At 41.4% G+C, this 15,062-nt stretch overlaps 2 protein-coding genes across 2 annotated transcripts; both read left to right on the top strand.

Moving 5' to 3' along the window:
• The first annotated feature begins 528 nt into the window (after positions 1-528).
• LOC133624838 (uncharacterized) lies at positions 529-8,308 on the top strand. The gene is made up of 2 exons (XM_061989535.1): positions 529-785; positions 8,213-8,308. Exons 1-2 carry the CDS (start codon positions 747-749, stop codon positions 8,306-8,308), a joined length of 135 nt encoding a protein of 44 aa, XP_061845519.1. The 5' UTR covers positions 529-746.
• Positions 8,309-8,644: 336 nt separating this feature from the next.
• Positions 8,645-14,823, top strand: PTP4A1 (protein tyrosine phosphatase 4A1). Its single transcript, XM_010206328.2, has 5 exons — positions 8,645-8,762; positions 10,305-10,397; positions 10,754-10,884; positions 11,921-11,995; positions 13,158-14,823. Exons 1-5 carry the CDS (start codon positions 8,658-8,660, stop codon positions 13,273-13,275), a joined length of 522 nt encoding a protein of 173 aa, XP_010204630.1. The 5' UTR covers positions 8,645-8,657; the 3' UTR covers positions 13,276-14,823.
• The last annotated feature ends 239 nt before the right edge of the window (positions 14,824-15,062 follow it).

Genomic DNA, 15,062 nt, shown 5'->3' with positions numbered 1-15,062 from the left:
CCACGCAGCAAGGCGGCCACGCCACGCAGCAAGGCGGCCACGCCACGCAGCAAGGCGGCCACGCCACGCAGCAAGGCAGCCCCGCAGCCCTCGCCCTCAGGCGCCCCCCAACCCAGTGAGCGACCAACGGCAGCAGCTGCAGCCCGCCAGCCGCCCACCCTGCATCAGGGGCGCGGGGAAGAGTCTAGAACTCGCTGCCCCAGGGTAGCCGGCGTTCGCGCCAGGAGCTTCCCGGAGAAGCCGCCTGCAGCGGCCAGCTGGGGGTGGTGCTCCCGCGCAGCTCGGCCCCGGCCCACCCCTGACGGCGCTCGCCGCGCCAGCCCGCGCGTCCCGCTCTGACCGCGCCGCGCCCCTCCCCGACCCGCCACCACCCGCTCCATTCACTAACCGGTTCTCGCCGGCTGCCTCCGCCTCTCGGCTCCCTCCCGCCTCCGCCCGGCGACCTCGCTCCCTCCCCGGACGCGCTGGCGGCGCCTCTAATTGGGCGGGAGCGACGTTCATCGCTGACGTGCGTGAGCGAGGGGCGGGTCCTGGGGCGCTTGTGGGGGAGGCGGCGCCGAGTGTCCCTCCTGGTGCAGCCGCGTCCGCTCCGCGCCAGCCCGCAGAGCCGCCCGTTGTCGCAGCTGTATGGTCCATCCCCGCTCCGCCGCCGAACCCCCTCCGGCAGCTCCGCGGCCTCCAGCGCCTCCGCGTCCTCCTGGTCCTGCTCCTCCTGCCCCCGGCGGTGGCGCCCGCACCCCGGCTGTATGATCAGGCTACAGTCTTCAATGAGTAACCATATTCCTGTAAGTACCCGCCCGCCCGCGCCCCCTGCCCCGGTCCGGGCCGCCTCCCCCGAATCCTCACCCTGACAGGCGTTCGCCCTGCCGATTGCCCTCTTGAATCTGGCTCCCGCGCCTCTCCTTCTCCCCTCGCCCCCCCCCCACCCCGCCCCGTCTCCTCCATGTTGTCTCTTTGTTCTGTCGTCCGGGCCACGCCGGCTTCTGGCGGCTTCTCGCCGCTCGAGGCTGGAGCTTCTCTCAGGCGGGCCGCAGGAGAACCGCGCCAGCCCGGCTGCGGCGCGGCGCGGCGTGGCTCGACTTTCCTCCCGGCCTCGGCGCCTCTCTCCTCTCGCTCCTGCCTGCCAGTGCCCCTCTCTTCTTCTCTGTGGGGAGAAGAGGAGGGGGCGATCTCTCTGCGGCTTCCGAGCGGCACGGCCCTGGCACAAAGCGGCTTTGTGAGCCCGTCTATTGCCGGCCCCGCCCGGCGGCGGCCCGGCCTCCCCCCGACCGTGTCTGTCTGGTGACGGCTGCCGGGCTGGAAGGGCAGTGACCTCGCAGCCGGGGCTTTCGTGGCCCTGCGCCGTGCCAGGCCGGGTGCGCGGAGGCGGTGGGGCTCAGCACCCCCCTTGCTGTGGAAAGGCCGGGTCGGGCCGGGCGGCGGCTCCGGGGGACAAGATGGCTCCGCGTCGGGAGCCTGATCGAAGCGTGATGTGAACCCGTGACCGCCGCAGCTGGAGCACCGGCCCGGCTCGGCCCGCAGGGCGGTGTCGCGGCCGGGACAGAGTCTCCCCGCCGGGGAGAGATGGGGCCGGCTGGGAGGCCGGCGGCAGGCGCGGCGCTTGGGGCGGCCGGAGCCCGGGGCTTTCCGGGCAAGCCTCGGCTTGTCTGCGAGCGCCCGCCAGCCAGGTGGTGCAGCGGGGAGCGCGGCCGGGCCGCGGCGCTCGCGGCTGTATGGCTGCCTGGCGCGGCCGGCGCTCGCCCCCCGCCGCGGCCACACGTGCGCGGTCGCCGCCAGGTCGAGGGCGAGAGCGGCCCTTTGTCTCCGGCGCCCTCGAGAGGAAAGTCGGAACCGCCTGCGAGCGGGGACGTGAATGCTTTCCCAAATGAGGTTTCTGCAGGAAGGATGGGGTACGCGCGCGCGTGCGGCCGGCCCGCGTCAGCTTAGGCTTTTTTAGATAGCTCCGTGGGAGCCATCGGAGTCGGCAGAGGAGTCATACACGCTGAAGGGCATGTTTCTCCAACAGTCTGCCATTTACCCTCACAAGTTCTCGAATTTAGTTAAGTACGTGAATTTTGACTGAACCTGCTTTTTGAGACATTGCCCTCTGACTTTTCGTTCAAGGTAGGCATTTCCTTCTGGAGGTAGATCACAGTTTTGTAATTACTACGCTAGTAGGTGCTGCCTAACACCAGTGACCACAAAGCACTGTGTGTAAGCACAAACAACACAAGGCCTACTGGTGGTAGTATACCCTCCCTTGCAGGGAAGCAAGACAGGCAAAGCATTATCAGAAACAAGTAATATATGGTAATAGAAGCAGGATTAGTGGTGGTTATATGCAGGTCTTGGTTGCTGTCTGGTAGCCAGCCACACACATTCCAAATACGAGCTGACAAATGCACAGTCTCTGTGGCATGAGAGTCCTGTGATTCTTATGTTTCTTATTGCTGCTGGAGAGAACTTTCCAATATGTCTAACTGTATCTGCAGAGTGTTTCCAAGGCAGAGACTCAAAAGTATGAACCCTGTCTCATTAAGATCTTGCAGAACTGTCAAATTAAAAACTCTGAAGCTGACACTTAAATGTCAGCTCTTATTATTCCACTGATGGAACAGCAAGGGATTTTGAAACTCACAGGAACAGAATTGTTTCAGGCTGAAAGTGTAGAAGAAGCAATAGAGAAATTGCACAGCCATGAGAGAGGAAATGTGAGAGTGAGAAGGAAAATTGAGTGACAGATATAGCAGGGGCTAAGGAAGAAGGATGTCATTGTCTTACTGAAACCAAATGTGTCAGTAAGGTAGTAAATAAATGTAATTCAACCTTATCTAATAACTTCTGTCTTGTGAAACCTTTCTTTTTTGACAGAATACATACCACATGAGAATGCTGGATCTATCCCAATGTGTAGGTTGACTGTAGGTGATCAGTTCTCTTAAAGATAAGCCAGAACACCCAGATCAGGGTATTACTGAATTCTAAAGTAGTAACAGACTGTCACCTTATTAAAACAAAAAAACAAAAAAAAACCCCTAAAACTTAGTCTGTCAGATCAGTACAAGAGATACTTCTGGGTTAAATATAAGACCATAACTCCTTACAGTGCTCTTCACAAATACAGCTTCTTGTTTGTCACTTTTACTTGTTTTAGACTCCATAAAATAGTGCAATCACTGTCTTAGCATATATATGCTAAATTTATGTTATTGCTTAAAACATAATGGAATAATTTTTTAATAGGATGACAGATCTATGTAGTTTGCTATTGAAGTGACAATGTTGTTTTGAGACTCTTTGATTCCAGAAACTCGAGAGGATGTATTAAACAAAGGAGTGCAATGATTTCTATGATGTCTTATTTTCTCCAGTATCTGTTAAGGTTTCTTTGTATGAGTTTGTGATTGTTTTTCATGGTCCAAGCAGAATTAGGAACATAGTCACATGGCCTTGGTTTCATCACCTCTAGAAGTTGCATTGACTTGTTATACATGAAGTTTTGAGATAACTTTTTCTTCCCCCTAAATTGCATACTTTAATCACAAGAAATATCCTTACTTCATGGTGCATGTTGTAATAAATTTAAAATAAACCTTTGGAATCTCTTGTCTATGAAACACAGGTATATTTTCTTAGGCCATGGGTCACTTCCTCTGGTCCAAAATGGTAGTGTTATCAGTGTGCCCAGTAGCTAGAAGTTACATCTTGTTGACAATACTTAATGAAGTTGTGGCTCTACAGTTTGTACCCCTTACCCTCCCAGCCCTTCTTTTCAACCTTAGCAGTTGCTATTTAGGCCTTTAGTCGCAAGAGGGAATCAGGGATGTTTGTCCCTCTCTCCTTTGGTAACTTTTTGTTGGGTCAAAATAAATAACTTGTAGATGTTCTGAAATTGTAATGAAATGTAGTTTAATTTTTCTAGTTTTGATCTGTGGTCTCAGTAGATCAGTGTGTGGTGAGTCTTTACTTCAGATCATGTGATATCATGTAGTTGCTTCTAAGTATAAAAGTTTCTAGTCTATGAACAGGTGGATTGAGAAACTGAACCATCCAGCATGTTCTATGAAAATAAGAGCGAAGCATCATGTAACTGTAAAGCAAGCATCTCAAGATGCTAACAAATTGTGAATAGGAATGTCAAAAGCATGAGATAACCCCTCTGTTTTCCCCATTTTGATAGCAATCTAATAGATTACTTTCACAAGCAGTTTTTTCCAGACTGGAGTGATGATTTCAAACGCAGAATTAACATATATGTGAATCTACCTGCCAGTGATGACAGGTACTTTAGCTTCCTGTCAGAAATGAAGGCATGAATTAAAGCCTCTTGCTTGAATAAACTATTCTCCAACTTCTTGCAGAAGTTATGGTAGAATGTGCAACCATAATTAATATCACTTTGTGTCATGTTGGACAGGATACCTTCCATTAATAAGTGGTCCTGGCATATTAACCTTAGTTTTATTTTCCAAGTTTGTTTTGATGGATTTAACAGTGTAAATGTTGTTTAGTTTCCTGATGCTGGTAGAAACTGCTGCTTCTGTTCCCAAAACCCTTCAGCATTAATTTTCCTCAAGGAAAACTCACACATAAATATAAAAGAGTATGCGGGAGCACTCAAGATAGTGGTAACAAGCAATGGCTGAGTGTCATTTTGTTACAGAACTTCTGCATACAGTACTAGGTATTGAGTTTCACCCATGCAGCCTTATGCTTTCATACATTGTCTGGACTTTTTTGATTACTTACCCACCGATCAGTTAACTGTCTGAGACAATATAGTAATTTTTAATATGTATTTCAAAGCCTTTCAGAAGATGCTGATAGCACTTGAATTCCCTCCAAGCACAAGATGGTCTTAATTACCTCAACACTATTTTTAGAGTTGATTTCTTACCTTCCAGGTCTTTTCACTGAAGATGGGTGAAGCCTTGTACTCTGGCTTAATGCCATAACAGAAACAGCATGACAATGTAGTGCTTGTCTTTTAATGTTCCTTTGACTCCTGAAACAGAGCTAAAGTAGGTTGGCAAAGCTGTCTTAGGATATTACAGTGTGTTGCTGCCTTAAGGAGTTGGTCTACATGGAAGCTTTCTGGCTAGCAATGGTGAGAAGTGATGGCATTCACATCAAAGGAGAATGTGAGCTTTGCTCCTTTATGATGTGGCAGCAGCAGTTGCCAAGGCAAATAGCGAGACTCAAACACATGCTTGATTAAGTCTTTAGTTGTGTGAATTAGTAGGGTGCTGATGTATCTAAGTACTGTTAAGTCAGTATTAACAAAATGAACTCATTTGTATGGGTTAATTACACATAAAACTCAAACTTAACATTGTGTAACTTAACTCAAACTTAACATTGTTTCCTAGAAGTGATTAACAATCTGCATTAAAAAAAAATAGGATTACTTAAGTAATGTTTTGCTGCTTGCCTTTCTCCTTACCCCATGATGAGTTTTTCTAGTATCCTATTGATACTAGATACTCCTAATTGCATACTACAGAGGACCTGACTACAAGGCTGAATAAATCCCTCTTCTTATTTACTACCTGCCCTGAGGTAATGTTAACTGTTTCTGATTACATTGTTTTCTCTGAAAAAATCTCCATCTTGCAGATGGAGAGGTCTTCTCTTGACCCTAATGACCCCATTCTATCTTCTCAAGCTTATTTGTATACTTTTCTAGGCTGTTTCTGACAGCCTCTACCTCTACAAGGGAAAAGGGCTGCCTGTCATTTCTCTTAGCAGTCTTAGGAAGAGATAGACATGTGCATGTCTAGACATATGCCAGTGCATGTGAAAAGCAGCACAAAACCTGGTGCAGCTGTATCTGATTAAAGCTGTCCTGTCCCTTTTTTGCTGCTCTGCTTCTTAAACTAATTGAAAGTGACTTTAAATAAGCTATCTTCAGTTCTTTTTTTTTTCCAGTTGCTATTTTAGGTGTTCCCTAGGTCTGGTCGTAGGAGTCTTTTAATGCACACCTGCCTTCTGTTAGGGCACAGCTGCTGTGTCAGATGATTATTCTTGGAGGAGTTCTCAGTCTGAGTTCTCCTGGCTGTGTTAGCCTTTGACTTCAGAGGATCATTCTTGTTCTTTTCATTTCATACCTATTCTACTAAGAATTCTCTCTCCCTCAAGTTGCGACAAATAAAAACTGGTGTTTTTTTAATGAGGAACTGGCAAACTTAATCCTATGGTTTTTACAGAAATTGTAATGCTATTATCTCTGGAGTGGCAGAAAAAGTGTATATGAAATTGTCCTATTACTTTCTCTACTAACTTCTTTCTGGTATTTGTTAGCAGGTTGGAGGGAGGGAGGTGGTTTTGGCCTTTTTTGCAAACCATACTTGTCATTGAGGTACGTCCATAAAACTTAGAGAATCATTTTGGTTGGAAAAGATCTTTAAGATCGTCAAGTGCAGCCACTAACCTCACACTGCCAGGCCCATCACTAAACCACGTCCCTCAGCACCTCATCTACATGTCTTACAGGAAGCAGTCTGAAAATGTGGTAAAGGTGCCTGGAGACGTTTGCTCTGTTTTTTCTAAAATCTATTGCAGCTTAATACTAATTGTTGTTAGATAGACTCACTGTAGTCTTAGGGTATATGATTTAGTGCTATTTGCATGTAGCTTTTTCATCATGCCCTTTGGTAAAGCGTATTAAGACATTGGCTATTATCAGGACTTCTTGTACAGTTGTTTTTAAGACCTGATCTTTTGAATTTTCTTTCTCAGGATTGGGAAGCTTTTTAGCACAGGTTACTTTTTCCATGATTCTTTGAATAGGAAGTTATGGATGTAGAGCTCTGAAATACTGCCTATTCTCCTTATTTTCTCATGTATGCTTTTCCTGATGACATGGGTGCATAGAACTCGTATGTTAAAAAAAAATAAACCTGAACATTACTACAGTGAAGTTACAGCTTCTGTTTGCTAGAAACTAGATTTATTAAGACAAAAGACTGTTGTTGCTATGTCTCAACTAGAATGGAAAAAAAAAAGTCACATTTTTAAGAAAGTTGGTCTTGTGATAGCAATTCTGTAACACTACATGCTCAGCTAATCTAGTTCCAAAGTGTCTTCAGCAATATTTTGTTTGTACACAGAAATACCTGGATTCCTTCCAATGGTTGTAGTTCACTGGACAACATAAGCCATTTTTTCTGCTAAATAGATGTAGGATCAATGCCATTTTTCTCTAGTACCTAAATATATTCAGAAGGCATTCGATTCAGCTTGTACCTGTCACTTGGGAAACAAAATGTACCTCTTCTTCCCTTCTGTTTCCTAGGCAGGTATCAGCAGCACCAGTGGTACTGTGACTGGGCACAAAACTCTTTAACTCCTCTGCTGTTATGTTCCATAGTGCATCAAAGCACATGTTTGTTAATTTCCGTAGCAATATCTACAAATGACTATAGGACTTGGAACAGTTCATCAGCTATCTACTGCCTGCTTGTATGTCTTGCAGGAATTCTATATGTCAATTTAACTATAGCGAAGTAGCACACTATTGGGCAGGAATAACCTGTTCAGTAAACTTGATTGTGGATATTTTACCCCTATTTTGATAATAATTTCAGTGTCAAAAGGCAGCTAAAAGCAGATGAAAGTTGCCATGTATTTTCAGCCTTTAGTATGTGAAATGCTCCTTAGTTAGAAATCTGTGTGCTTTGGAAGTCTCAAAATATATTTGAAAGCTCACATTGTTTTGTTAGCCCACAAAGACTTCACATTTACTTTTAAGACATTCTGTTTGAGACAGGTGGATTTAAATGCACATTTTCTCTACTGAGTGTTCCATATGTGAATTGATGATGCTTACATGCAAAATAAGTCCTTGGCCTTTAGGACATGGGGTTCTGCATCTGTGTATAGACTGTAAGTTTTGTTTAAACTCTAGTCTGATGCTCAATGTGAATATTCAAGGAATCTCATCCTTGCTTTCATGGGACTGCTTAGGTTGAGGGTGACTGTAGTAGGTTCAGGTTTTGGTGTTGAAACAACCATATATGGAAAGTCTGTATTACCTAAATGTATTATTTTTCAAGCAATCCTTGCTAAGAAAGGTAACAGGATTCTTAAGCAAACATGATTCTTGGATTAGAAAACGTAAACCTTGTGGAACTCTTTAATGGCCGTTTTTTCTTTTTATAATGCTTAGTGTCTTCAAAATAATCCTACTTCACCTGTGCTCATTATAATTTTTTTTGTTTCCTTCTCTCTACAGCAGTTCTGTGGTGTTCTTGGTCACACATTTATGGAGTTTCTGAAGGGCAGTGGAGACTACTGCCAGGCACAGCACGACCTCTATGCAGACAAGTGAACTGTAGAAATTCATTACTACTCCACCAAGAAGCCCCTCTAAGAGTGGTTGACCAGGATAAGAAGTATTGAATTGAAATTGGCAGAGCATTTAACAACAGAATTCAGACCTGGATGGGGTAAACCTCAGTGCACTGCCTTTCTTTTGCCTCAGTATTACTGGATTGAAGAATTGCTGCTTCTTGTTAGGAGGTTCATTTCATTTCCCATTGCTCCCAACTTCATACTTCCAAGCACTGAGAATTTCACGTGGAGTGTAGTGAAGTAGACTTCAGTTTCTCGACATCACTTCTGTATTAGATTTTTTTTTAATCCTTTCATAATCTTGTTGCATGTTTAACTAAATCAAAATGGCCCGAATGAACCGCCCAGCTCCTGTGGAAATCACCTACAAGAACATGAGATTCCTAATCACACACAATCCAACCAATGCAACCTTAAACAAATTTATAGAGGTAAGGCCAGGACAGAACTTTCACTAATATATCTTTTTCAATGCCTGAACAGCATGCTATATTACCAGTTTCCTTCTTAACTAGTTGATAACAGCTGTAGAAGCAACATGAAGAAGTAACGAGACTGTTCGTATATTGACTTCTTTCTAATAGTGATGCTGTGACCTACAGACAAATCTGTTCAGATACGTTTTACCTTCAGATAGCTTTGCTTCACAAAAACTTACTTCTGACAGTTAAGCAAATAAATAATTATACTGTGTAATACATTGTACATTAAGTACATTGTTTGCTCTGAAAACAAATATTTGGCAGAGTTATGTGTGGAACAATGCAAAGATAATACTAGTGGTAGGAACTCGCATTTAGATTTAGAAAATGTGGTGTAATATTTCCGTGTGCCTATTGCACAATGATTAAAAAGAGACTACTTCAACTGCACATTGTGGATCAGAACCTTAGGAACAAAATAACAGGATCGCCATATGCTTTCATTGCCTTTTCCCTTCAATATTAGCAGCTCACGGTACTAGTGTAGCTTTAAGAGAATCCTCTTGAGTATTGTAATATCTACTTGGGTGGAATTTGTGGCAGAAGGCTTAGTCTGCATCCAAAGCTTCTGAGGCTATACGTGTTTTGGTACATTGTGAAATAGTTTACTGGTTAAAGCCAGGTTGCTTGCCCTTTATTGCTAGTATATGAATTTATCATATAAACCTTGCAGCTGGCATGTTGGAACTATAAAGTGCACTCTTAAAAGTGTGTGCAATTTTCTCTCCTACTAAGGTCTGAGTTTGTATTGCAGTCCTTCATTAGCTAAGACTTCAGGTGCATTATACCTCTATTTTGCATTCAATGTGAGATACATAACAAGAAACATAGCGAGATAACCTTTGCTTGCTTGTATATTCTCACAACTAAATAAGTGCTATGCTTCAGTCATTACAGTGATAGTTACAATGTGAATGGTGGGTTATTGCAGGGAGAATGAGGAGTGGTTGCCTACTTATTTTTTTAATTGGAGGGTAATGGCAAAAGGGAAAGTTAGATTTTGTTATTCTCTAGTTACAGTAGCTCTGGAACTTACTGTCTTGTGCTCAAGATTATTAACAGTAAGAGGTCTTACAAACCTGTTGTTTGAAGTAGTAGAGAAAAGGAAGATCTAAACCTCGCTCCAAATGCTTTTAATGAAGTATGATATTTTTGCAAACCAGGAAACTTCTGTTGTTTTAAAATGAATGATCTTTTGGAGATTGGTTACTTATTTAATAAATATTTACCTGTATATAGTTTTAAAAGAAAAAAAGTCTGATCCAATGTAATTTGAAGACTAAGTTTTGTTACATTTGCACAAGAGTTCAAAAGTATGTGTTGTTAGTACAACAGGTTTTTAGGTATTTTTGGCTTTCTGTGCTTGTCACAAGATATTTACATGAGTTTACTTACTGAAAATTTTGGAATGATTTAATAAGCTAACCTGTTGAGAATAATAAATAGTAAGTGAATTCAGTTTACTCTTAAGGCACTTTTTTCACTCCTTAGGAACTTAAGAAGTATGGTGTTACCACAGTGGTAAGAGTGTGTGAAGCTACTTATGACACTGCTCCGGTGGAAAAAGAAGGCATTCAGGTTTTGGTAAGTAGTGTAAAAGCCAAATTTAAAACCAGCTCATCTTGATGCCAAAAAAATACATTTCTTTTCAACACCTTATTAATGCAAATGTATTTCAGCAGCTGACAGAGGCAAAAGCTATGTAGATTTCCTCTCTCATCAGGAAGAAAATGAATTTTTGAGCAGAATCATTTTCTTAATGAAAAATTGATTGAAAGGAATATATTCCTAGTACTACTGTAGTTACGTTACTAGAAAACCTTAAGTTTGACTGGTACCCTTAGATATCAGCTCTTTTGTCCATTGTCTGTCCTCTGTGATTACGCATACAAGCATAAAGAGTTCTATCATAACATATTTATGTACATGTTATATTCTAGGATTGGCCCTTTGATGACGGTGCTCCACCATCCAACCAGGTTGTTGATGATTGGCTAAACCTCCTTAAAGTTAAATTTCGTGAAGAACCTGGTTGTTGTATTGCTGTACACTGTGTTGCTGGTCTTGGAAGGTGGGTAAAGTTTTCTTGAATTGCCATCCCTGGTCATATTTGTTAAGATCTAATACAAAAGTTTGAGGCAGATGTACAATAGTCACATATGCAGTATTGGAGTGACCTCACGCTTCAAAGTAGTTCAGATGGCAAGAAATAGCTATATGTATAATTGGACTTAAAGGCCTTTTAATCAACAGATGATGATGATATCACAGCTCTCACACAAAAAATACTGAGTAAACAAGTATGTTCTTGTATCAAGCATGTTGATGAGTGTCCTACTGATTTTTTTTGTCTTGCTATGTTGTCTTTTTTTCTAATATATTTGAGTTTTAGTGACAGCTCTGTTTTACCAGTACTGCCAGTGCCCTTGTACCAAGGGTATTATAACCATTAGCCACAAATAAGTGTGGTGTTCCAACACATCAAGACCAGAGTTCATACACCTCTTACTTGGGGAATGAAGTGTTTTCCAAAGTCCTAAAGCTGTTTCTGTCTCATTTGTAACACTGAGCCTCAACGTTTTTTTTATAGATAAAGCTAAATATTTTGCCCTGAGCCCTCATCAGCCTTCCCCTGATGACCTTGGGGGTGTGCAGCAGCTTTTGGATTGCATCTGTTCCTAAAACTTGTGATGTTATTTGGAGGACTTGTCAGTTCTTACACAATTTGACTCCTCTTGGATGCTTGTTTGTGGGAATAGAAACCCATATGCAACTCTCCCAAAATCAATTGGTGTCAAAACAAATGAGTAAAGATTACTTGCATTTTATTCCTGCTGCCCACTTTTACATGTAAAGTCAGATGAAAAAAAGAAGAACAAAGATTGACCAAAGGTAACTTGAACTCCTTTCTGAATGAGGATGGGTAGCTCAAAAAAAGATGGTTTAATGGCTCAGTAAATGTAGAATTGGCTTCTGCATGTCTTCTGCTTCTGCTGGGAAGAAATAAAGGACAGAGAAGAGAACTGAGGAAAGTAAACTTCTTTAAAGTGTATGTTAGCAAATATTAAATTTCTGTTTTATTTTTGTTTTGTTTTTTTTTTAACCAGAGCTCCAGTCTTAGTTGCTCTTGCACTGATAGAATGTGGAATGAAGTATGAAGATGCAGTGCAGTTCATAAGACAGTAAGTATGAAGCTAACATCTCTCTGTTTCCAAGATTTAATACATTGATATGTCTTTGGTCACTAAACGGAACTCTGAATCATGTTCTTGTCTTTTAGTACTAATTACCTTTTTCAGCACATACAATTGTTGTAAGACTTGAGCTGTGGGATTGGTTTGTTTTTTTTTCCTATGGAAACCAGAATCAGTAATTATTTGAGAAAGTTTAAGAGTAGCAAGGAACACAAAAGAAAGCAAGGGGGGAAATTCAAAACAAAAAGGTCCCCACAGAAAAGTAGAAGGAAAAAAAAATACAAACTTAAACAAAATTCCTTAACTTTCAGTTATATCAATACCTTTGAAATTCAGGTTCTCTCTGCTATCTAGAGCTAACACTCATTCATGTTTGTGAATCCATTCTTGTGTATGAGATCAAAGTGTGCTAAACAGTTCCTCCTAGTCTTTTCTGGTAGTCTACCACAGCAAAAATATTTCCTGTTTGTAAGGTGGATGAGAACAATTTTAGTCTCAATGCCTTAATTTTGCAGGCTTTGTTCAGATTTAAAAGAAGCTGCAGCTCACGTAAACAAAATGCTTCTTGCATAATTGCCAAGCCTTTAAGAATTAGATTCAGCTTGTGCGTCTTAAGTTGATGTATATGAAGTGAGGAATAGGAACCTGATACATACTCCAAAAGCTCAAGAACCTTCTTTCACACACTTTTGTTTTAATAAGACCAAGAAAGCTCAATTTTTGTTCCACTTCTTATTACAGGGAGTTATAATGTTCTGTACTTAATATTGTAGTATTCTTCAGAATTATTTTGAAAGACTACATCAGCTTTCTTAAGACTGCTATCTTGCATCTACTCTAGCTTACCTTTGAAGTTTCTTCTAATGCAAGTTTCTTCTAATGCAAAATCTCTGGCTTGTGTGTATCGGAGATTAAAACGCTGCCTAAAATGCTAAGAGCATGTGGTGCAAATGAGTTGATGAGAAAGGAAGCTACCACCCTCTTTCCTGGCACTTAACTTTAGGTATCCTTATTTTGGTTAGTCTTGGCTTAATGATGAGCTGTGGGGTTTTTTCAGCGACCTAAAAATATTTTTCTCTGCTTGATGATATTATTTCACTGGGCATTATATTAGTGTTCTATTTAAATTGGGTTTTTTTCATCGCTCTAGGAAGCGGCGTGGAGCTTTTAACAGCAAGCAACTTCTGTACCTAGAGAAATACCGCCCCAAGATGCGTCTGCGCTTCAAAGACTCCAATGGTCACAGAAATAATTGTTGCATTCAGTAAAGCTCAATGGCCTATAGTACTTCTTTGGGAATAAAGGATTGGAACTAGAATTAAGCAGACTGCATGACAAAGACATCAGTCTGATTTTTTTTTTTTTTTTTCTTTATTTTTGGTAGTAAAGGAAGCTTCCTTAGGAGTATTTTAATAGGCTAAAGGCTTAGTAGAAATGCAACTTCTATGTTTAGGTAAATATCCGTCTGTTTGGAGACCCAGTAAATGTTTTTTTGCTGTACTCTGTTTCTGAGCTGTCTCCTTGCTCATTAATTACCAGTTCAGATATTCTATAATCATGCCATTGAGTCTTTCCCGCCTAGTTTCAACTGCTAAAAATTGGGGTACTAAAATAAATAAATCTGTAGAGAGATTAGGTGCCAAAACACCCAGCATATTGAGTACATGGTTTTCCTTATAAATGAGCATAGTTCTGATGATGTGAGAACTACCAGCTTATCCGGACCTTACTATCTTTTTTTCTACAGTCATTTTAAGATGAACGAATATGGCCTCTAAGGTAGCCTTGCCTGCTCACCCTATGTTTTTGTCTCCCACAATCGCACTAGAGTTATCAGGATTTGCACAGTTTGTCTTTTTAATACTATGAATTACAGCAGGTTTTTTACCCCAGTGTCTGTACTTTTCTGTTATCTGAACCTCTCCATTTTACAAATCATTACTCTGGTTACTCATGTAGAAAATCTTTTAAATTGTACAGAAGCACACAAGTCTTTAATGTCTCCAGACAAAAAGCCTTACAGTAAAATTAATGTTGACACTTGATGTGCAACTTAACAGAGGGCCTGAAAAGGTTGGGAGGAGCTATTTAATATTTCTAGTAAAATGTTGCCTTTGTCTCGTGCAGGAAGTATAGAATATGCCCTTTACTTTAGTAAATATTTTTTTAAAACGTAGAAATGCTTTGTTATCGTAGCTAAAAATTCTTAATCAGAAAATTTCTGAAAAATCTTGTAGTTTCTTTTACTGTACCTATTGAAAGTTGTTTACCAACTATTGCTTTGTTGAAAGTGTGATTTTTTTTTTTTTTAATTATTGTTTTTTCTTTTGTTTTTCCTCCTTGAGTTTCTGCTATGACTCGGGCAGACCTCTGTAATATTTTGTATGCCTTTCAAGCTGCGTAACTTAATATTTGGATACTTGATAATTTGTTTTATTATGTAATTGATAAAATGGTGATGTGTATTAATGTTAGTTCAGCCATATATTTATACTGTCTTGGGAATGTGTGGTTATAGTTCTGTGGGAGAAATAATTTTGCCAGTGTTCACCAGCTTGTAAAATCTAGTGCGAGAGCTTAAACATCTAAATAAATACTGAAATGCACTTACGAAGTTTGCGGAAATGCTCATGACTTTCACTTATTTTTGTGTACTTTGTCAGCGACCTTGAGGTGCCTAAATTCAGAATCTATCCAGGCATCTCTCTTCTTTTTTTAAATCTGGGCCTGAATGTCCCCTTTGCTGTAATGTTTGCTGTTATGTTTGCTGTTTGTTTTACTCATAAATAAATGTGGACAAAAATGAATAGTAGAAAGTACAGTATTTCTTTATGGAGCTTACTTGTGACTTTGCTTCCCCAGTACTGAAGTAAATTACTTGTTTAGCATTCTTGAGACTATTTTTGCAGTAAATGCAGAAGAGTATGGCCATCTCTAAAGCTTGGAGAACACTTATATTGGCAGCATTAAAATATAATTACAAAATAGTATGATCCAGTACTTCATTGTCAAGACTGAAACTATGTCCAGACAAAAGTTGCCACAAAAATCATGT

This window comes from Colius striatus, chromosome 2 (genome assembly GCF_028858725.1).
Source record: "Colius striatus isolate bColStr4 chromosome 2, bColStr4.1.hap1, whole genome shotgun sequence".
Lineage (NCBI taxonomy): Eukaryota > Metazoa > Chordata > Aves > Coliiformes > Coliidae > Colius > Colius striatus.
This window is presented reverse-complemented; position numbering and strand designations above follow the sequence as displayed.